This window comes from Hydra vulgaris, chromosome 07 (genome assembly GCF_038396675.1).
Source record: "Hydra vulgaris chromosome 07, alternate assembly HydraT2T_AEP".
Classification (NCBI taxonomy): domain Eukaryota; kingdom Metazoa; phylum Cnidaria; class Hydrozoa; order Anthoathecata; family Hydridae; genus Hydra; species Hydra vulgaris.
In genome coordinates this window covers 23382501-23408328 of record NC_088926.1, presented here as the reverse complement: position 1 = coordinate 23408328, position 25828 = coordinate 23382501, and the positions used below count along the sequence as shown (strand labels likewise).

The 25828-nt window shown below is 26.1% G+C and overlaps 1 protein-coding gene across 2 annotated transcripts in view; it reads left to right on the top strand.

The window, feature by feature from the left end:
• The window catches only part of LOC136082354 (uncharacterized), a 67038-nt gene that overhangs the window by 11869 nt on the left and 29341 nt on the right, over positions 1 to 25828 (top strand). For both annotated transcript variants that reach the window (XM_065801380.1, XM_065801381.1), the window contains exons 3-4: positions 15994 to 16157; positions 20452 to 20588. In XM_065801380.1, coding sequence (XP_065657452.1) covers positions 15994 to 16157; positions 20452 to 20588 — 301 coding nt within the window. The remainder of the gene's footprint in view (positions 1 to 15993; positions 16158 to 20451; positions 20589 to 25828) is intronic.

Genomic DNA, 25828 nt, shown 5'->3' with positions numbered 1-25828 from the left:
TCTGAAACTTGTCATTTTTTTATTGATTTGTGATTTAACAAACTATTTTTTAATAATTTAAGTGTTGACAAAAATTAACAACATGATTTCATGTTATACAATTTCAGTGTGTACTGTTAATAATGGTTCCTTTACATGATTAATATGTTTCATGAAGTCAAAAAAAAATTTAATTATATATTTAGTTTTATTGTCTATTTTGTTATTAAATTTTCTAAAGGCATACAGTATATGTGACAAATTTTCAGACTAATTTGAATTGATTTTAAAAACTCAAATAGAAAAGGCTTAAAGTGTCCAGTTTTTTTATTTCTTCTTTTAAATGAAAGTACACTGCATTGGCTACAAAATATTCAATATGGCCTTTTTGCTCGAATTATGGACTTAATCCAGGCTTAAAACCAGTGACAAGTAGTTTTAATAAAATTGGCAGACATGGCATTCCAGGCCTTGCAGATGGATACCTTCATGGCATTGATACTATTGTAAGAATGTTCACAGGTCTTGGACATGGTCATATGGAGTAGTCCAATGTGTTGAGGTCTAGAGAACTAGTTTTTATCAAAAGTGTAGTTTGAAGCAGTTCAGGCTCTGTATGGTCATTTAAAATGCCTATGTACACTTCTGTACTAATTTTAACATCAGAATCATGAGTACTAGTACCATTTTTTTTTACCATCTGATGACACAAGGCTAAACAACCATTACTGAAGGTGGCTGTTTAGTCAGAACATAAACCACATAAAATAATAAAACTATTAACAATTTCTTTTTAACATTTCCTCTTGAACAAAATCTCAACCAATTACTCATAAACTATTTAATCCTTTCTAATAATTTCTTGATTAGGGTTTATTAGGCAAATAATTTATATATGCACTTTTTTACATATGCACTTTGATAACGAGATAAAAAAAGTTATTGATTTGTAATTATAAATAAATAAACAAAAATGTTGACTGTAAAACAAATATAAAAAAATAGCTTGAATTAAATTTATTAAAAAGAATTTTCTTTAACCTAGACATTTTAACAATAAAAAATTTTTCTTTAAACTTTTTAAGTTTTTAAAAAAAATTATATTTTTAAAAGATTTAATCAAATTTAAATTTATTAATATTTAATGATAAATTAAATTTAAATATAATAAAATAAATTTTAATTTTTAAAAATGAAAAGTAGAAAAAAATTTATTTAACTATCTGCTTTTTTTATCAAAAAAAAATTATTTCATAATTGTGGTGAAAGTATTTTTTACAACAATTAATTAGTGATTGTTTTTCCACATTTCCACATTTCAAAAGACTGTTTGAATAATATATTTGAATAATGTAATTTAAAAAAGTTTCAGCGTAATATAAATGGCTAAACGCATTGGTAAAATACAGTGAGTTAAGGAATGATCAAATATTTAGGTAAACCCTTCCATTAGTTTCCTTCCCATTAGTAAGCAAAAGTTAATAATTTTGAAATATACTGTCATTCAAATAGTTATGGACATTAGTGTAAATGTGTGTATTAGGGTGGAGCGATTTTGAAAATTTTTGAAATTTGATTTGCCTGTGCATATCTTTTGGTGAAAAAAGAGCCTTACTCTTTTTTTTTTAGTTTAGATGAGTTCTTGAGGTTCCTCTTTGGATTCTAAATTTTTGATGGGTCCTAATATTGTTTAAATTTTTTTTTTCTAAACTATATCAACTTGATACTTAAAAGAAGCATAATAATATGCTGATTTTAAAAATAATATTTGTTTTTATTAAAAAGTTAAAATTAAAAAAGTAGAGTTGTTTTTTTCATTAAAAACCCCCGTCCTCAACAAAACGGGGGTTTTAAGGTATATTTTTGCAAGTATTTTTTTCATTAAAATTTTTTTTAAATAAAATTATTATTTATGAAACAAGCATTTTTTTTCTGCTTTTTTTGAGTCCAAGGTTGATATGGTTTAGAAAAAAAAAATTCAAAAATATTAGGACCTGTCAAGAATTTAAATTCCAAAGAGGACCCTCAAGATCTCATCAAAATCAAAAAATATTTTTTTGGTTTTATCTTATAATTAATAGACATTGATTCGTGTCTCAGTAATATTGGTTTTTAAACTCTATTTTTTTTGCTATGAAAATTGCTCCACCCTAGTGTGTATATATATATGTATGTATGTATGTATGTATGTATGTATGTATGTATGTATGTATGTATGTATGTATTTATGTATGTATGTGTATATATATATATATATATATATATATATATATATATATATATATATATATATATATATATATATATATATATATATATATATATATACAGTACTGTGAATAAGTTTGTAGTTCTAAATTATAAACTTATTAAAAACACATGTATTTCACACAAAATATGGAACAATTACAAACTTTTTAATGTCAAACTTCATAAAAAACTCTTAATATTTACTATGTCCTTCTTTTGCCTCAGTCCCAGCCAATATTCGCTGAGGGAAAGATTCATACAAATTAGTTATAAAATCCTGAGGTATGTTGTACCATTCTCTTTGAAGTACTTCAAACATTCTTCAGCATTTTGGGGAGCATGTTCGACCTTCTTTCTGTCCAGGTAATCCCAAATATGCTCAATTATATTCAAAACTGGACTCTGGGGAAGCCAAGTCATTAATTTCAGTACTCCTTCCTCTGCCATTTCATTTAAATAATTTTTTTGCCACTCTGGAACTATGTTTTGGGTCATGGTTTTGCTGCAGAATAAAATTATGACCTACTAGTCTCATTCCGGATGATACAGCATGGTGCCTTAGGATATCCACACAACGTTCCCCAGTGAGTTGCTCCCCCTATTTTGATCAAATCACCTACTCCAGATGAAGATAAACAGCTCCAAACTTGTAAAGAGCCTCCTCTGTGTTTGATAGTAGGGTTTAAACACTTGGGCTGATAGGCTTCTTTATTTCTTCTTCAAACATATTGGCGTCCTTTCGTTTCAAAAATTTCGAATTTGGGCTCATTGGTGTACAGAACTCGATTAAACATTTCCTGGGCCCAATCTTTGTGTTGTTTTACATATTTAAGTTGTTTTTATTTATTGCCACACCGTAATAATGATTTTCGAATTGCAACACACCCTCCTAATCCCGATTTAAGTTGGTGTCATTGAATAAAAGAAGAGCTGACATTTTTCCCAGTTTTTGTGTTAATGTCTTTTGCCAGCTCGGTTGATGCTTTTTTTGTTTTTCTTAAAGATAGGGTTTTTAATATTTATTGTCATCTTTTGTTAGCTTAGGAGGTCTACTACTTTTCTTTCTATCTTCAAGAGAGCCAGTTTCTCTGATTTCTGTAACAGTATTCTTCGAATATCCTGTTTTGGATGTAGTTGTTATGACACATCGTTTTAATAAATAAACAAACGAATCCCTCATGTTTGCTCATCAATTTTGTTTATTTATTCAAAATAATATATTCTTTTCTTATGTATTAATAAACTTAAGTACGCTTTAAAAAGATTACATAGGAAAAAAATTGTAAATACGTCTAATTATACAAGTGGTCTAAAATTTATTCACAGTACTGTATATATCAGTAGTGTACACTCGGATTTTGTTCAGTTGTCCGACGGGTGACTGAGAGTAATAATTTAGCTAATCTTGGTCGCCTACCAATTTTTAGTCATCTGTTATCATTAAAAAAAAAATTATTTATGTCTTGACTGAGTTTTTCAAAGTGTTTGTTTTCACTTTGTTTATATTTGAATTATATTTTCATATGATTAATATAAAATTATAAAAGCAATTATTTTTATTATTGATTATTTTTTTAACTTCAGCGGTTATGATATGCTATATTTATTGTAAGAAAACTATTGATGCATTTATAAAGTAGTGTTAAAAATGTCTTGGTGTTTTTATTGGTATTATAATTTGCGTCGCCTTTTACGTTATTAAACTTTTAATGAATAAGTCTTTAATGACTTAAAAAAGATTTTTTTAAACTTTTGAACTAGCGTTTTTTTTTTGTTTTTTTTTCAATTAAGGTTTTACAATAAATTGTGTAGGCATAAACTGCCTGTCAACCTAGTTATATAAAACTTGACAGTTACAGAGTTTGTATAACTAATAGAAAATAAATTGTGGGTTAGTCGTAGAGAAGCCGTTCATTTTTTAGATGATTGTTTAGAAGCAGCTTAAACGTTTTTAGAGATAACGCTGATACAATGTCATTAGGAAGAGAGTTCTATTTATTTATTATACTTGGAGAAAAAAAGTTTATATGTAAATTTAATTGCAAAGATTGTTTTTTTAGTTTATATATATGACCTCGAGTAATAAATTGGCTATCTATTTCAAAAAGACTTCTGTCACTATTGTTATTTTTGCACCATTAATTGTCATTGATTAGGTCTGCACGAAGTAGCCTGTATTTTGCAGTTGTCATATCTAACGCCAACAATCTTTGTTCATACTGTAGATCATATAATCCATTGATTCGTTTCGAAGCTTTTCTTAACTCATTTTCTATTTGCCGTTTGTCTTTGAGAAGTCCAGGGTTACAGATTGATCCACAGTATTCTAGGTGAGGGTGGACTAGTGCTGAAAATAATTTTTTGAAGGATAATAAGTCTGGATATGATGTAAATGTTCTTTTTGTTATTCCTATTATTTGTGTGGCTTTGTTGACTTGAATAGTTGTGTGTTTGGAAAACAATAAGTTTGAATCTATGTGAACGCCTAAATCTCGTTTGCAATTTGTAGTTTTAATGTTTACTCTTCTATTTTTTTCTGGATCATGCGTATTATGAGTATCGATTTGTTGTTGTTTCCTAAGTGCATTACAGAACATTTATCAATGTTAAATTTCATTCCCCATTTTTGAGACCATGTAACAAGAGCGTCGATGTCATTTTTTAATTCTTGCGCAGATTAAGTATTTTCAGAGCCTTGGGAAACTCCAACTGGAACCCAGTTTGAATAATTAACAACAATTCTTTGTCTATGGTTTTTCAAAAAGTTTTTAATTCAATATAGTATTGATCCATTTATACCATAAGCTATAAGTTGAGAAATAAAAAATTTATGTGGAACTTTGTCAAAGGCTCTTTCAAAATCAAGATAAATGTTGTTGATGGGAATATTATTATCAAGTGATGATGTTCAATAATTAATTACAGTTAAAAGGTTAGTTAAGCAGGAATGATCTGGGCGAAATCCATATTGGTGTGGACTTAATAAGTAATTGTTAATCAGGTGTGTCATAATATGATTTTTTATAATTTTTTCAAAGATTTTTATTAAAGTACAAGTTATACTAATAGATCTATAATTAAGTGCTTTTGATCTGTCTCCTTTTTTGAATATGAATGTAGTTGTTGTGTCTTTCCATATTTGGGGTATTGATCCACTCTCAAGTACTTTGTTATAAATAATAGATAGATGTTTAGACATTTGAAAGCAAGTTTTCTTAAATATTATTGAGTGTAATTCATCAGGGTCTAGTGATTTAGATGAGTTTAGACTTTTGAGGTATGTTTTGATATTTTCTGAACATAGATCAATATTGTTTGTTAGTGGATTTACAATTTTATATGTTAGGTTAAATGGTGGTGTTGCTGTTATTTTTTTGTTTGAAAAAGTATCAGCAAAAAAACTATTGAATAGATGAGCTTTATCTAGATCAGTAGTTGCAACAATATTATTGTATTGGATGTCAGGGAATGCTTCTTTGTTTGTTTTAAACTTCTTTCTATTTTTATTGTGCTCTTTTTTATCTCAATAATATTTAAGAAAACTTGAAATATTTAAGAGAGAAAGAAAAGTTTTTTCGTAATTTGAATGAACGATAATGGAAACTTGGAATGAACAATGTAACAAAATAAATGGAACTTTGAATGAACAATAATGGAAAGATAAAATAGCTTTCAATCAAAGTTTTTTTGAAGTTATTCTTTAAAATAAAAATGCATAGTTATATTTAATAATATAAAGTTATTTTTAATAATATAACAATTGAATCTTTACTATTATAGAGCTTATAACAAAACTTTATTTGTATATTAAAATTTTTATTATATTATTTAAACAAAACATATATATATATATATATATATATATATATATATATATATATATATATATATATATATATATATACACCAGGTTGTTCATTAAGTTTCTAATTTATAGACTGCTATTACCTCTTTGTTCTATGAAAATCATTTTCAACGCATAAATTTTTTTAGATGTGAGAACAGCCAGATAGAAACAAATCTGGCGAATAGGGTGAATGTTACCACAATTTGTACTTTAAATCACTGATTTTTGTGATGGTTTTTTGAGCTGTGTTAGATGGTGAGTTGTCTTGATAAAAATGATTTTTTTCTTCTGTAAACCAGGTCTTTTTTCATAAATTTTTACATTCAGTCCAAAAGGCTACAATGATAATCTGAATTTATTGTTTTACCACTTTGAAAGTCATCTACGAGCAAAATTCCTTTTGCATCTCAAAAAACTGAAGTTTCATCCATAGTGATAAAATGACGCATCAAATTTTTTTTATTCTTTCTAAAACACTCCAAATGTTGCTGAGAAAGTTGCATTCAAATTTGTTTTTGTTTCATCTTTAGCAAATGCAACACCCTTTATGAACACAGCTTTTTAAAACCCAAAACTTCAGCCAAAATATTGTTCACACTACCTAATGAGTTGCCTAGAGCTTCTACTAAATTCTCTCAGTTAGTTGACAATATTCCAAAATCATATCCTGTATTTTTGCTACAATATCTGGTTTTGATGCACTTTTTGGATATCTTTCACGTGGATCACCTTCAAGACTTGTACAACCACATTTAAATTCAGCAGCCCATCTTTCTACTGTTCTAATTGAAGGTGAAGAGTCCTTATACACTTTTAAAAATCGTTCATGAATTTGTTTTAGTGCTACACCTTCAAAAATAATAATTTTATTACTGCATGATGTTCAATTTTTTCCATTGTAAAAAAATACTATGATATATCAACTTTGAACACCTGTAAACATACATATAAGTTAACAGAACGTGAAACTTCACATGTGTTCATAAAAAAGTAGCAACAACTTTAGAAAAACAAAACGACAAACCTTATAACCTTATAGCACCATCTCTAATCAAACAGCAAAACTTATTAAAAAACTTGGTATATATATACTAGTAGTAAGTAACCAGTAATGTGAGTTATTAGTAATTAAATCATTAATAACAATATATTATCTATACTATACATAATTTGATATATTATTTGAAAAAATATAAATAAATACAAATTTATCTATAAATAATATTTTAAGTTTGGCTCCCAATCAGCAATATCATTGCCTATAGTTAATGACATTAAAAGACTACATTAACATCAGTTAATTTTTTTTCTATATCTGCTACAACACAGCTGGTACCATAGAAGGAAAGTCAGCTAAACCCTGTTAATGCCTAAAAAAAGAAATGCAAAAAAATTATAACTTTCAATTTCAAAACTATTATTTGCATTTTATTGTTAATAGAATTAAAATAATAGTATAATAGAAAAATAAAGAATAAAAAAGTTAGAGCTACAGTGTAGCTTTATCAGTGTAGCTCTATCAACACAGTGTAGCTCTATCAACAGTAAGAATAGCACATAGCATAAGATATTTATAAATACACATTGGAGACATTACTGTGTGTCTCCAGAATAATTAAAAAAGGCTAGACAACACAACCTAATAACACTGCTTGGCGCTGCAAAATAACACCACAACTTAATAAGATATTTTATCAACTAAAATATATGAACTAAAAAGATTTCATTTATTACAATATTTGGAATCAAGGAACAATTATAGTTAAACAATTTGAACATTTTTATCATAAAATAGCAAGCAACTTTTAAAATATTTCTTATACATGGTCATTATCAATTGTGTTATTTAGAAATATGTAAGAGCTCACTAATTACATATGTTTCATTATTTGCTTATTAATTTTTATTTCATTCTCACTTAAGAGATAGAGGGGGAGAAAGAGTATTTCCAAGGCAGCATGTTAAAAAAAAAAAAAGACACGTGATAAAAATGTATGAGCATTAAAAAAGTTACTATTAATGATAATGATAAAAACAACATTGTTGCACAAAATACCTTTAACACAAATAATCATAAAAACTGGTTTTGTTATGTTACCAGTATAACAACAACAACAAGCTATTTATTTTCCGTAAATCATTTTTACAATAGTTTTGATAATAATAATAATAACAGTAATAGTAATAATAATAATAATATATTATAATATAAGATAAAAAAAATTAATACAAATTATAGTAATAGTAATAATAAGTATGTTTACAATAATTACAATGAAAAAATAATAATAATAACTAATATTATAATGGTAGTTATGAGCATAAAATTATTTATAATAATAAGTTAATGATTTATTTAGGATGGTGTCACTCATACAGAAATCTGATCAAAGGATTGACACCAATATTTAAACATAATATAAGTAATAATAAGCAAAGACATACATTGAAACATATAGACCGTAAACACAAGATTAAAGCACATGTAGAAATCATAATTTGCAGGTTTTAATAAATAAAAAGTATTGATGATAATTATAGTAATGACGAAAAGAAAATTAAAAGAATATTTTAATTGGAAGGATAATATGTCTAAAAGTTAGAATAAAAAGTTTTTCAGAATTTTTTAAAATTGATATTGTTTAAGATGAAGTAAAGGTATTTTAGGATACAGTTTTTTAGACTCATTCAAAATGCATGCAAGGCTGCTGTTCCATTCACAGGCGCACTGATAAACAATAGAATTTTTACCATACTTCTGGGTTTTAAAAGATGGTACATTTAGTTTTCCATTGTGTATATTTCTAGTAGAATATGAATGTAGTAGTCTACTTTCTGTGAACAAGTTTGTGATAGGAAATAGTAAGTTTTTATTTAAGGAGTCAAAAACAAGAAGAAGATTAGCATACTTTACTAGCGCTGGAAATGTTGGAATGAAAAGTTTTTTGAACAACTTCGATGTATCTGATTTAATTGTTTGAAAGTTTGTTATTCTTATGGGTTGATGCTGAGACGATAGCAACTTGTTAATGCGATAGTTTCCAACTTGACCCCAAACTTGACAACAATATCTAAGATGAGATGAAAATAATGCCTAGTAAATATTCTTTAGTGTAACTTTATCAACATAATGGCGAATTATGGAAAGCATACCGTTGGCTCAAGTTTCTTGCTTAGTTCATTAATATGAAAGTTCCATGAAAGATTGCAATCAATTAATACACCAAGATATTCAATAACTCATGAAGGATATAGCCGTTAATTATTAATTTTAGTTTTGATTTCAACATTTTTAAAGAAATAGTTTTTTCTCGGAGGTGAAAAAAAAAATTAGTTCTGTTTTTTCGATGAGATTTGAGATATATTAGGTTAGCATTTAACCAGTGAACTATACCTTTTAGATTCCAATTGACATTTTCACATAAAGAATGATACGGTTTGTTGATGTGCAAGAGATTTGTATCATCAGCAAACAGATGAACTGAAGAGAAGAGGATCTAGAACAGAACCTTGAGGAACACCACACAAAACTGATTTATTACTAGAATTGAAACGATTAATACTTACAAATTGTTTTTGATCTGAAAGATAAGATTGAAACCAGTCATTTACAATACCATGAGTTCCATAATGATTTAATTTAGAAATCAAAATACTATGGTCAACGGTATCGAAAGCTTTTTGTAAATTGATAAAAACACCGCAAACAAAATGACCAGTATCAAGAGCTTTCCTAATTTTTTCCGTTATACTTATTAATGCATGGCAAGTAAAATGTTTTGATCGAAAACCAAATTAAAAATCATTTTAACAATTAAATGAGTTTAGAAAAGAGTTCACTCTAGAATACATAGGTTTCTCTAGAAGTTTACTAATGTTAGATAAAAGAGAAATAGGTCTGTAGTTAGTGTATGAAAACTTAGGCCGTTTTTAAATATTGGAATAACGCAAGATAATTTCAAAATATCAGGAAATGTTCTATTTATAAATAATGTTTTAAATAGTTTTAAAAAAATATTTGAAAATTCATAGTTAAAATCTATAAGAATACTTGTGGGAATCCTGTTTGGACCTAATGATTTTTTAGGACTTAATTTAGATATTTAATTTAGAATAATATGTCGGAATCCTGTTTGGACCTATTGATTTTTTTATATTTAATTTAGAATATTTGTTGGAGATAATAATAAACTATGTAAATTTGAATGTTTAATATACTTTTGATAGTTAATGTAAAATGAATGAATATTGGATTTGAGTTTATGAGCAACATTTGTAAAAAATGTGTTAAATGATTCAGAGATTAGAGTTAGATCAGTTATATATATTTCATTTTCTTGCAAACAGTTGGGAGATAATTTATTAAAATTTTTTACAATAATTAGAATGTTAATGCCTTTCCAAAGTTTGTGAAGATTTTTTACATTTTCTGAGAAAAAAATTTTTAAATGTTTTTTTTTACTAAGTTTAATTAATGTATTATCTATCATGTATTTATATTTTTTAAAAATACTTTTAAACTTTTTTTTATTTACAAGATCTTTAGATCTTATCATTTTTTGTTGAAAAAATTGTGCACTTGAATAGATTTTATAATTCCTTTTGTAATCCAAGGCTTGAATCGATGTTTGAAGTTTTTGATTTAAGCGGGGCGTAGCGATCTAAAATCAATGTTGTTTCAGTAATAAACATTTGAAAAAATGTGTTAGTATCATTGGACTTTATAATATCGTCCCAGTCAATTTTTGATAAATCAGATTTAAAATTTTCTTTATTAAAGTTTTTAAAACTCCTGCTATATAAATAGTGTCTGCATGGTATAAATAATTTATAGAAATTGGGACAAATACAAAATTGAGGTAAGTGATCAGAAACAGATGTTTTCTAGTTTCCTAAAATAATTTCATTAGCTATTAAACTAGAGAAAATACTATCAATAATTGTAGCTGAGTGATCAATAATTCTAGTTGGCAAAGTAATAAACGGGCGAAAATTGTAAAAAGAAAATAAGTTTAAAAAATCAGACAATGTCATTATTTGATTGCATGAGATCAATATTATAATCACCAAGTAAGAAAATAGATTTATTTTCAGCAAATATTTTTTGAAGTAAGACAGACTTGATATTATTAAAAGTATTAATATCCATGCAAGGGTGTCTATAAATGCAACCAACAATAATATTAGACTTTTTAAAAAAAATAACTTCAACAAATTTGGATTCTAAACAACTAGGTGTGTAAATCATTAAATTATCTCTTCATGTGGAAATTAGTTTTTTTGATAAATATAATAATGTACCACCACAAGAGGATACCATTGGTATGTGCTCAATGTTGTAATAATTTATGAGAATTGGATGAATTGAGAATGTTCCTTTTTTTAACCTTGTTTCAGTTATACCAATAATAGAAAAATCAAAATTAATTAATGATATTATTTTGTTTAAATTCTCAAAGTGTTTTTGTAACGATGATATGTTTAGATGAAAAAAGGAGAGAGTGATTATTTTATTAAAATTAAGTGTTCATAATTTGCTTATATCATAATATTTACAAACTGTCTAATGAAGTAGAAATTTCTTCCTCAGAATCTAAAACACGAGATGAAACATAGTTATTAATTTGATTAGAGACTTTATTTAAACAAAAAGACGGGAAGAGGTTTATCAGAAGAAAATAGCAATTTAAATTTATTATCTTATACATCTGTGAATGGAAAGACACTTTTAATACACTATTTCGCAATGAACGACTTAATTGTAGTAAACTGTACTTAGTATCATTAAGCATGTTACATTTTGTATGAGTCTAAAATAAGCAAATATTACATTGAGATGAGCAGCAACTTTGGGTAATTGATTTTTTACACAAATGACAAAAAGTCATAGTGGAACCGCAATATTAGAGAGAATGTAAGAAACAATAAGTAGGAAGTAAATAGCTATGTTATTAAAAATTGTTAAAATAAAAAATGCGTATGAATAGATTATTAGGAACAACCGATTACAGCATCTAAAGAACTAACAATTATAATAAATAATAATAATGGTAGTTAAACAATAATGCAACAGCCAAACAAACAGTAAACTATAACAAAAACAAAAATATCGAAGAAAGTTATAAAATCAAACAAAATAAGTAAAAAAACTAATCAAAGTTAAAAGAAATGTAAATTAAAAATATAATAACAATAATAAAAATAAATATTTAATATTATGTATCAAAATAAGTAATCTAATATTTAAAATATGATAAAAAATAATAAATACAACAATAACAAGAAAACTATAAAAATTATCTTCTCTTTTAATAAACTGATCTTCTCTTCTTATCTTCTTATTAATTTATCAACTTATCTCCTTTTTTTTATCTCTTTTTTTTTCCTTTTTTCTTTTTCTTTTTTTGTTGAGTTAAAATCGATGTTTGAATTTTCTGTTAAAAACAATTAAAAAGTTTTTGCAGGACACCCCAGCGGACACAGATGTCCATGGGACATCTATATGATGTCTTATGGATGTCACAAGTCAGTAAGATGTTCTTTAGAGTCCACCGGGCGTTCTGTGCCTGCTGGGACATTGGTTGGAAAAAGTAAATGGTTTGGATACTTTTCGAGAACTTTGTGCTAATTCCTACAAAAATAAATACAGAAGTTCAATTTTTTTGTGACACTAGGAGGACTCCATCATTTCTTTTAGTGACTTTTATGGAACAGATTTACTGAATTCCCTTGCTTTGCTTTGTGAGCTTCATTTATGGGAAGCTTTTTGGTTAAATTTAAAAAGTTCATATCTGTTTTTATATTACTGAGTTGCAGGCCTTGTTTTAAATAATAATGCTTAACATATTAGCCTAATGTGAATTTGACATCATAAAATTCTCTTTATTTTTTTATTTTTTAAAGACATTAACTTTTTTCAATTACTGCAATAATATATATATATATATATATATATATATATATATATATATATATATATATATATATATATATATATATATATATATATATATATTTATATATACCTTTTTTCAATTACTGCAATAGTATTAATTACAGCAAAATGAGTTGAATGTTATTTAACTTCTTTTTTATTATTACTATAAGGTAATGTTTATTTTCTTTTATTTTTTTTTTTTAATATTAAATAATTTAATTTAATATTACATTTTTTTAAAATGTTTGGTATTAACAAGTTTCTTTCTTTTCTCGACATTTGCATGAATGAATTAAAATATGTTAAATTGTGGAATTTTTAAATAATTATTTCTTAAATTTCTAATTACGACATTGCAACTACAAATGATTTTTTATTTAAAAAAAAATTATATAGTAACAAAAAAAAAATTACATATTAATAATTAAAAAAAAAAAATTACATATTAATAAAATTACATAAATTACATATATTTATTATTTTATTAACGATTTTGTTGTGAAAGCAAATATTATTTTTTCAAACATCATTTATTAAAATTATATCACAGTACTGGGTTTTGCAACCATTTAAAACAAATGTGACATCCATTTAAAACAACCATAATGTTCATCTTAACATTCTAAAAAAAAAGGTTTTATATATTTGTTTATTTAGTATAATATAGATTTATTTTTATTAATATTATATTTTATTTTATTTTAATAGAATTTACTTTAATTTTAAATGAATGCCAGATTTATTTTAAAGTGATGGAAAACCTGGTGTATGTGTGCACGCCTTACTTAGAAAATACACTGAGAGACTGTGATGGTATGAGAAATTTGATGTTAAGAGATGTGTTTTCTATAAAAAAGAATAGATGAATGAATGAAATGGATGAAAGATAAATGAACTACAAATATATGAGCAACGAAATATAAAAGAAAAAGAAGATAAATTGTCCAAGTGTGGGATTCGAAACACAACCTTTCCTGGTATGAAGAGAACGCCTTATTCAAAGAAACTAAACCTGCATTTACTGAATGTAGAAAAAAAGAATATTATTTATACCGGGTTTTGCATCCATTTAAAACAAATATGGCATTCATTTAAAGTTAATATAAATTCCATTAAAATAAAATTAATTAATATAATGTTAATAAAACTAAATTTATATAATTTTAAATAAATATATAAATAAAACTTTTTTTTTTTTTTTAATAATATAGAATGTTGAGATTGCGCATGTGTTAAATATTTTAATAGGAAATCACGATTGTTTTAAATAAATGTCATGGTTGTTTTAAATGAATATCATGATTATTTTAAATGGATGTCACATTTGTTTTAAATAGATGCAAAACCCAGTATATATTGTTTATTAAAAAATAATTGCTGCGATTTAACTTGCGTTATAAAAGAAAAGTTAACTTACATTTTGTGCAAATTTTTGATGCAGCATTTTTTTTTTAAATTTGATTTTGAGTAACAAAAAAAAAAAATGTTAGGAAGGAAAACCAAAAAAACAATTGCAATAAAAATAAGCTAATTTTTTAAGAATAAATAAAATTTAAATATTGAACAATATTAAGTAATATTTTTAAATAAATTTGATAGTTAAGTTAAGCAAAGCATTAACTTTAATTTTAATAAACTTAAATATATTTTTTAAATCAAAATTAAATCATATATATTTTTTAATCAGAATAAAATTATATATTTTTATTAAATTAGTTTCAAATTAAATCATATTTTTATCAGAATTAAATTAGAATATTTTAAGCCTAAAGTATTAGCGTTTTTTAAACAAAAAAATCAATCATTACAATAAAACAAAATAAAAATAAATTTTTAATTTTATTTGACTTTTTTTCATTAGTAAATAGCACTTAAATCTAACATAATTGTCATTCAAACTTAAGTAATAAATCTTTTTGCATAATCTTCATTCAAAAGTTAATGTGATTTTTTAAAAATTAATTACTTCTTTTATCTTACCGCTTATAGAATAATTTAAAAGTTAAAAAATGATAAAAAGTCACTTTACCAAAATTGCTTACTGCTTAAAAGTGATCAATTTTCCTGCTTGTGAAAGCATCAAAAATTTACTTGCTACCTTTCCATTAATTTCATGTCAATGTGAGTGCATATTTTCTTCTATTTAGCGCCTGAAATATTATATGTGAAGCACCATGGTGCAGGACCACCACCCAAGTTGTTTAACTTTGATAAATATTTATACAGATTTGATAATAGATAAGAAAAACATTGATAAGAAATTTTTCATTGGAGAAAAAAAAAACTTTTTAAATATATAAAAAATATAAAACAGTTCAGAAAAAGTCAGCTTTTTTTGTCACTAGTAAAAAAAAACCTGGCTGTTTTTGTAGCCATGTATCCTTATAAATCATTTAGCATAAAACAAGTATTGAAATACATTGTATTTTTTTGTTTTGTTTATTTGTTTGTGACACCAACAACACCAATTTAGTGCTATAATTATAACACTAAATTGGTGTTTTAATTTTAAGTTTAGTTTCTAATTCTATTTTTAAATTTAGTTATAGTTATAATTAAATTTAGTAAAAGAATTATTATTTAGATACAAAAAATATAAGTTACAAAATGAATAATAAAGTAAAATATTAATTTTAAGTTATATGTACCTGATACCTGATTTGTTCACTGTTTTAATAACAGTTAAAATTGATGTCAATAAACTGCCCAAGAAAACTTATTGTAATGGTTATAACTAAGTGCATTAAATAAGACTTTTCATATATAGCCAATTACACTTTAGCAGATTCTATTTTAACCAATTACATTCATTACAACAATTGTAACTAAGCGTATTAATCAGTAACTAAGCACATTAAACATTAAATTGGACTTTTAATATTTAGATTATTAATTGTATTTAATTGCAATTTATTTCAATGTAGATTTTATACTTGCAGTTTTTTATTTTTTTAAAATGCATATTTATTTTTTTTTTTAGTTCAGAAACTATACATCAATGTTTAAAGGTGATTTGCAATTGGGCAGCACCATTTCTTATTGCTTTATTTATTGTTTCAACTAGCTTATGTTTAATGTTTTTATTGTCTGGTATAACTAGCATGAAGCAAGAACTAAATTTACTTCAAATACGACTAAAAAATGGTATTTTCTTTTACTAATTTTTTTTTGTTCTACAAAAATATTACAGGGTTCCCACTCCTCCTTAAAAACCTTAAATATGCTTAAAAAAAATTCTCCTGAAAAGTCCTTAAATAACCTTTAAAAAAGATAAAATTTGACTGCTCTCCTTGATTTCTCCTTATTTTTATTTATTTTTTAATCATCTAGGAAATTTTATTAAAGTGAAGGATTATACTTATTAACAAAAAAAAAAAAAAAAAAAAAAAAAAAAATATATATATATATATATATATATATATATATATATATATATATATATATATATATATATATATATATATATATATAGTTGATTGATAGTTTGCAAATCTATATTTCTATTATATATATATTTATATATATGTAAAGCAGTATATTAATTTATAATAATTTTTCTGTTTATATTTAAAATTTATTGAAAAAAATAAGATTCTGTTTCAAATGTTTTCTCCTTAATTCTCCTTACTTTTTCTTAAAAAAAAGTGTCATTTGTGACCTTTTTATTTCCTTATATTATTTCCTTAAATATTAGGAAAATATCTCCTTAAATCTCCTTAAAATCCTTACTTTTAGCCTCAGTTTTAGTAGTGGGAACCCTGTATTAAAATAAACTAAGTTTCAGTTAGCACCATTGATAGAGTTCCATTTTATGACATTTGCAATATTCAAAATGAAATTATGTGAAAATAAAGTATATAAAATATCCTTCTAAATGTGTTTCAAAGGCATTTAGTTGATCAACATGTTTCGTAAACTCATAAAGATGCATAAAATAAGTTGTTTAAACATGATAAAAACAATTATTCCTCTTGATTTTGACAAAAACCTTGAGGAAGTTAAAATTTTATCCTTGTCATCTTTTGGAGAAATTGTTCTCCTGCTTGATTGATAGTTTATTTTGTAAAATATGATTTTTTTTTAATTGAATGAACTCACTTATGCGTTCTTCTTCCTAATAATTATTTTTAATCAAAAACTTTATTTTAAATTTAAAATTTTGTTTTAAAAAAGAATTTATTGTAATATCATATTTTGAGTATTTAAAAAAAAAAAAAATTTTTTAATAAAATTTATTTTAACTGCTAAAATATAATTTTAATAGTTAAAAGAAATGTAATTATAATATGAATATAGTATTATAACATAATATATTTATAATATATAATATTATAAATATAATATATAATATAATATTATAATATAAAATATACCACATCCCTGGTAGTAGCAGACTTAACTTGTTTCTCCGCGCAGCAGCCTTGTTTGTCAAGGTTCGTGTTTCGGAGTTATAGAGTTGGGAGAGGGTTATAATCACAAGTAGCCTTCTCATCTGTAGTGGCCTTCTTGGCCTTGGGGAGGTGAATTACAAAAAATAACAAAAAATAACAAAAGAAACATAATATTATATTGTTATACTATAAATAATATTATAATATTATACTATAAATATAATATTATATTATAAATATAATGTTATAATAAAAATGAACTTTTTAGTTTAGATTGCTCAGATTTAGTCAAAACTCATTTGTTTTTACTTTTATAATGAATTTTTGACATTCCAGTGAAAATTTTATTAAAATTGGACTTTTCGTTCAAAAGCAGTTAAAAATCAACACAGATGCAAGAAGTTTTAATAAGTCATATGGAGAGTTAAGCATATAAGAGTAATTAGTACCAAATACTTTTAGTGGTTGCTTTTTGTTGCTGTTGTTGTTTTCTTAGGGTTTTTTTTCCAAAATCTTAAATCTAAAGTTGTGCCATGTGCAAATTTTTTCTTGATACTAAAAACTACCGATACTAAAAAAAGATAATAAGATGGAAGGTAAAAATAATAGTAAAACTAATCAAACAATGGAATCAGCTATTCTCATCTTATAGTTAAAAACATTAACATTTTGGAATTAGCTGCCATTGAACAATTTTTTTTCAAAGTGTACTTGTTTCCACCAATATTAAAGAGTCTTTGGCTTTCCACTGAAAAGCATGGGGAACTTAAATACTTCATTGTTAGCTCTTCTAAAAGTGGAAATTGGATCTTGTGTAATTGCCATCACTCCAAAGGACATCTATTTTTGTTAAGGCAATTTTCTTTGCAACAAAACTTCTCATTCACTGTCAGGAGTTTGTCATTCACTGTCTGAAGAGTTGTTTATTAGGCTTCATATTTTTTATCATTTCTTGAGTTTTTTTAAATTAATAAGGAATATTTATTATATTTGTTTTAGTTTCTTAAAAAAAAATTTACTTTAAAGAATTTTGATTTTTATCTGGGATCAAGAAATGTCAACTGATGTTGTATTCATCATTGTATTATTTGAATCTATTTTCCATTGAACCAATAGAAGCAAAGATTAAATCAAAACTTTTTGTCACTTGAAGCTTTCTTAATAGAATATTTGAAAAACTGTATTTATAGAATAATATTGATTATTGTTTCTTTGGCTCAAGCAAACTGTTGTTTTGTGAAAATTTCTTAACAAGCCACATTTTTTTTTTCTATGAAGTAGCTTAGTAGTTTTCAAAAGAGTGTCTTTTTTTCTAAAATGTGACATCTTAATATTTTATTATTTATAAATTTTTTAACAAATTACCTGTTTTTTCTATGAGGAAGCTTCTACGAAGAAGCCTCTATGAGGAACCTTTCTATGAGGAAGTTTTGTATTTTTTGAGTGTGTGGTATTTTCTAAAATGTTAAATGTCACTTAACATTTTAGAAAAAAATTAAGTGTTAAATTAAAAAAGTTAAGTGTCAAGTTAAAAAACTAAATGTTGAGTTAAAAGTTAAATGTTAAGTGTCACTTAACATTTTAGAAAATACCAAGAACAAATGCAGCTTTTCACTTTTCTTTATCTAAACGGTTGACAGATGTAAACTTGTGTTACATTTGTAGTGGATATGCAACAATTTTTGTGATAACCTAATGAGACTACAGCTTCATAAGATATAAGCTCTCCAAGAGACTGATTTTATCAGCATAAAAAAACAATCATTACCACTAAATTGTTTTAATCTTTTTTTTTTCTTTGTTATGTAACATTTCATCTGTAGTAATGTATTTCTTGCAAAGTTCATCAAACTTTTAATTTGCGTGATTTATTTAAGCTCAGCTGTTTCATCCTGATTGATCTCAGTGTTGGGACCTGTTATCATTTGATTTGCAAAGACTTTAATAGTAAGTATATGTCCAGGCTAAGGTTGCCTCTCTTTATTAAGGTTGCTTCTCTTTTTAGCATCTGCTAAGGTTGCCTCTTTTTATTATACTTGCCATTTTCTTACTCATGGTTCCATTTTCTACTTTAATGAGTCTCGTTTGTATTTGTACTATTTGCTATAAATAAAGTCCTATCTCTTGTCTAAACTTAAACCATGGTTGCAAATCAAGTAAGTTGTTATCCTTTGTTCAACCAACCAAATGGCAATCTTGCTAGGATTGCTTTTTATCATCTGTTTGCACCGACTGTTCTGTTATGCTCATAAAACCTTTCAACATCTTGTTATTTTCTCTAAGAATCTACAGTTTGCATGCTCTTTAACTTTCTTCTTTACTTTATAGTAACTCCCAACTAAAGTAGTGTTTGCTTCGTAACCATATTTGCCTGGTAACCACAGGTAAATTTTCTTCTTTACTTTCTAATAACTCCTAACTTGAATAGTGATTGATTGATAACCTTAAGTAAATACTTTACTTTCTAGTAATTTCCAACATAAATAGTGATTGCTTGCAGTCTTGTTGGAAGTAATTTTATTTAAAACAAAAACCTTATTTAATATGTATATACACTTATTACGCCTATCCCTCCAAAATTTGTTGATATATGTTCACTTGCTGTGTTGATAAAGTCAGTCAATTAATGTATATTTAAATGGGTGTAAAAAATGAAAAAACAAATGAATTAAAATAAAGTAAAATGATTTAAAAAAATATTTTTACTTTATTTTTATTAAAAACCTTTTTTTAAAAATTTATAGATTGAATTAAAATGTTTTATTAAAAGTAAAAACATTCTATAAAGTATTTGTGTGTGTGTGTAGTTTTATAATTAATTAGCTTTCACAAGTTTGTTTTTTGCTTAATCACACAAATAAAAAAAAGACAAAGAAAAGTTATTTTAAAATTTGGAGAAAGAAAAAAGGAGAAAAAAGCCTTAAACTTTATAGTGATGGTTTATTTCCATAGTATTAGCTCCTTGTTTATATTTTCTATTTATATAAAGTTTTTTATATAGTTTCCTTTTATATTAAATTTTTAAAAATACTAATTTTTGTTTACAGCTGACAATATCCAATCAGAGTTTAATATTAAAAATGAACAACTGCGCAAGGAATATTCTGATAAACTTTTTGTAGTCGACCAATATAAAATTGCTTTTAATGGTTTAGCTGATAAGATCAATACTTTTACATACAAGGTAACTTTTTTTTATCTTGAAGTGAAATGATGGGGTAACAATATTTTTACATACAAAGGAATTATCTTGAAGTGAAGTGATAGGGTTACAATGCTTTTACATACAAAGCAATCTTATCTTCAGGTCTATGTATGCGGTAGTGATGTTGTGGTAGAACGCTCGCCTCATAAGTGAGAAGTTTTGAGTTCGATCCCCACCACATCCCTGGTAGTACTGCGCTCAACTTGTTTTTCTGCACAGCGTTCTTTGTTTGTCGAGGTTCGTGTTTCAGAGTTTTAGAGTTGAGAGTCGATTGTAACCACAAAAGTAGCCTCCTCAACCATGGTGGCCTTTTTGGCCTTGGGGTGGTGGATAATTAAAAAAAAAAGTACAATGATAGTAAAATGACAACAATACTTTTACATACAAGGTGAATTTACATTATCTTGTAGTAAAGTGATTAGTCTATATTGTGAAACAAACAATAAACTAGTCAAAAATTAAACCATTTATGTCATCAATAAAAGATTTATTTTATTTATTTTTGAAAATAATATGATTTAAAAATAAAAATTTTTAACTAAATATTTTTTATAGATTTTGTATAATTTTTGATCGAGAATGACCATAGTTATTACCAGATAGGCAATAAAAGTATTGTTGATGACATCATAGTAAAATTGTTTCTAATCACCATAATGTAAAAAGGTCATTCCATGCCAAGTGGTGCAAAGGTCCCTTATGGACCATCTCAGATTTTATTGAAACTTTTTGATTTTGTACATATATATGTTAAAAGCATGTTTTGAAAATTTTAGATCAATATCTAATATGGTTCTTGAGAAAACGCTATTTAAGTAGTGGGCTATTTTGCATAAAATTTCACTCTACAAGAAAAAAGGGTTTTTTCATCATTTTTAACAGCCAATAGCTTTTGAACAAGTTAGTTTTATACTTCAATTATTATAAGATAGCAAGTGTGCTGTGGATACTTTGAAAAGAAAAAATATTATTTCTGGCATCTTAACTTTTTCCATAATGGCGGGCTAAAGTTGATTTTTTTGTTTTAAGAATAAGTTTTTTTGTGATTTTAAAGACCTTAATCTTAAAAACTAGTTACAAAGTTAATACAAATCAAATTGCCTGCTGATCTACATGTGGTGGATAAACATTTTTAAAACAATCAGTTGATTAAAGAGCTGCATTCAAAAGTTATAGGTCTCCAAAATGAGTCAGATCGAGATTTTCGTAAAATTAATCTGTGATGCAAAGCATCTGTTACCTAAGATGGCACTTTTTTTTTTTTATAAAATTTTTTATACGAATCAATTAAAGACTGTTAATTAATAAAAACCAAAAAAATTATTGGGCGCTTATTTATAACCTCCAAAAGGTAGTCTCTAAAAGTCAGGTAAATTTTCCATAACATTCTGAAATTGACATAATAAATAAATGCATTGAATTATATAATGTTATTTATTATGAAATATCAATTAAAAAATATCAATGCTTAAAGCCTTTTAATCCCTTTAGATAAAGAACTTTTAAATCCCAATAGATAAAGTCCCCTCCCCTCTGTCCCCTCCCCTTTTTATAATACAATAATTTTTTTAATGAAAAACAATCAAAATGTTTTTAAGAAAATAAAAAAAATAATAAAATTTACAAAAAGTTAAATTTCTCAAATAATAAAATAATCTCATTGATTTCTTTTAAGTCAATACTATAAAATCTTTCACTGTTTGACTGGACTTTAAGAGATTGCACTTTGCATAAAATATGCATTAGAAGTACCCAACAAGATCATCTCTGCATGGCCACGTAAACTTGTTACATAAAGACTTTTTCATGAATTTCATATTAAGATCTTGATGCTCTTCTGAAATACTAAGAATATTTCCTAAATACCATTGAGCATCGTAAACGCAGGCCACATATTCTCCTGGTGAGTAACTGGAAATTTTATTAATATAAATTCTGCAAGTAGAAAAATCCACATTAGTGCAAATAATATCAAATGAGACTCTTCTTATTTTTATTGAGGTAAGTGACATTGGGATAAAACTGTGGTGGTTTCGTGTCCCAGGTATTGTCGAACAAGAACGATATCTCTCTCCCAAATTGAAGTTTGTAGTATGTATTTCTATTGAAACTTTGTCAACAAAAAAAAAAGATATTCCTTTGACGTGTTGAACACACCAGCTGTACATTTTGCTTGGTGTGTCAATAGGATCGTTTAGTGATTGTAGACTGACTCGTGCAACAAGACGTTTCACTGTTCCACCAACACCATCACAAGGGCTTTTACCATGCGATGTTGCAAAAAAGTGCCACTCTGCAGTCATGTCAAAATCGTGTATATGGTAGCATAAGTTGATAAGATTTTTGTAATTTTTATATTGTGATGCAGCTCCATCACTAAAATAGATAATGTGTTCAAATGTTTGTAATTGTTTAAGTTTATCAATAACATTACCGATAAAGCAATGAACAGCATCTGTTCCATGTTTCAGATGATCTGATATAACACAATAACTTTGACTATCAAGTTTTCCATCTTTTATAAAATACGCAACAAAGGGGTGCACAGTTGCTTGGCTGTTATTCCAGTGAAAACCTTGCACTGCCTCCTGTATTGGAAAACTATAGTTTTCTGCAAAGTCAAGAAGAACCAAAGCTTGATTTTCTTTTAAATTAGTTTTCAAATGTTGGTAGTAGGTGGCTTGACTTTTTGATATAAAATGATGCACTCGTAAACTATCTAACTGTTCATAAACCATTTCAATAAATTCATCTAAAGGTAGAGTTGCTGGTACTAAAGTACATTGGTAATTTGATTTTTGCCATTGATAAAAGTTAACTTCACTAATTTCTTTTTCTGTAAACAAAGTGTCAATGTAGTCTAACAAAACCTTTATAGCAGGACATTTATCGCAGCTATGCAGCATACAATTTCTATTTTCAATGCTACAAACCATTAATTTTAATAAGATTTTGTAATCAGAAATTCCAGGAATTTTCTGTACAAGGAGCTTTACATTTTGATGGTACTGGCAAACACAAACTGCATGCAGACCAGAAGCACCACCCACATGAATGCACCACTTGGGCCTTAGCTCACAAAATTTTGAAAATCCAACTTTAAGATAATTATATTTCTTTTTAAACTCAATATGTAGCTCTTTCATATTGACTAGTAGAAGGCGCTTTTGGATATGTTGCTTTTTACTATCTACTTTAACTGAAACAAACTCTTTTTTTCCTGGACAAACCCTTGAATATTCATCACATTCGTAGAAATAATCAACCTCTGTAATTACATCTTCGCTTAGTTTTCTACCCGATTTTGGAGAAGGTTTTGATAGTATTCCACTTTTTTTACTTAATTTTCTGGCTTGTACTACAGATCTTTTTGAAGTAAAAAAAAACTTCTGAGTTTTCTCTATTGACCAACTGTCTGGAGTAAGTGTAAGAAGTGTGATTTTTTCAGAATTTGACAATGTTTTTTCAAATTTTGACTTAATTTGAGTCATAATATTGTCTAAATCTGTGTTTGTTTTTTTCAAACAATTTTTTGAGGGTGATTCAATTCCACAAAGTGCAGCTATTTCTAAACCTAGCACATTGGCAACAGCCTTTTGTGTATGAGCTCTTACGCTATCAATTTTACGCTTTCCATATGCAACTCTATCTTTTTTTGAAACAAGTTTTAGAGGTGAGCATCCAAAACTTGCAATACTTGAATTAAGATCTTCTTTTAATGTATGGTTGTCAACATAAATTTCTTTTTCTTGGAGTTCATTTTCTTTTGTATTATGTTTGCAATTCAGAACTTTTCTGCAACTAGTGCAAATTTTTTGACCAGGTATTAAACCAAAATCTTTGGCATATGAAAAACTGATAACTCTAAGAGAACCTAAAAAATAGCGGAAATAATTATTAAATTTTTTTTTATTTATTTATTTAGTGTTATTAAGGTATTTTTATTAAATTAAGATATTAAATATTGAAACTTACTTTTCACATTTTTTGCGTGCTTGTTCAACGGATTACAACAATACCTGCGATGTTCATTCTCATACCTCGACAAGTAAACTTTCTCGTGATAGCTACAAATAAAATCTATGGGATTTATTTTGCTTCTCAAAGAAATAAGCTCTTGGTTTAGTTTAGACAGTTCTTGGAAGCGTTTACTTTTATTAGATAGATAGCACTGTTCATTTAATGCTTTACCAATACAGCAAGTAGAAAGCTCAGGCATATTACTTATTATTAATTGGTTCTAAAATACAACAATTTATTTGGTTTTATTAGTACTTTTTAGATTGACATACTAGTAATATAGAATTAAATGAAACAATAACTAAACTTTTAAAAAGTAATAGTTTTTTATGGAAAATTTACCTGACTTTTAGAGACTACCTTTTGGAGGTTATAAATAAGCGCCCAATAATTTTTTTGGTTTTTATTAATTAACAGTCTTTAATTGATGCGTATAAAAAATTTTATAAAAAAAAAAAAGTGCCATCTTAGGTAACAGATGCTTTGCATCACAGATTAATTTTACGAAAATCTCGATCTGACTCATTTTGGAGACCTATAACTTTTGAATGCAGCTCTTTAATCAACTGATTGTTTTAAAAATGTTTATCCACCACATGTAGATCAGCAGGCAATTTGATTTGTATTAACTTTGTAACTAGTTTTTAAGATTAAGGTCTTTAAAATCACAAAAAAACTTATTCTTAAAACAAAAAAATCAACTTTAGCCCGCCATTATGGAAAAAGTTAAGATGCCAGAAATAATATTTTTTTCTTTTTTCAAAGTATCCACAGCACACTTGCTATCTTATAATAATTGAAGTATAAAACTAACTTGTTCAAAAGTTATTGGCTGTTAAAAATGATGAAAAAACCCTTTTTTCTTGTAGAGTGAAATTTTATGCAAAATAGCCCACTACTTAAATAGCGTTTTCTCAAGAACCATATTAGATATTGATCTAAAATTTTCAAAACATGCTTTTAACATATATATGTACAAAATCAAAAAGTTTCAATAAAATCTGAGATGGTCCATGAGGGACCTCATTAAAATTTGCACCACTTGGCATGGGATGACCCAAAACTGTTAATAAATTAAAGAAAAAAAACTTCTCATTTCAGAAACATGTCCTTTAGTTATTGATTAACATTGATTTTGTGTTAACAAACTTAAGCATAGGTTGGGATTAGTTGGTGTGATAGATATGGTATAGTCGGAA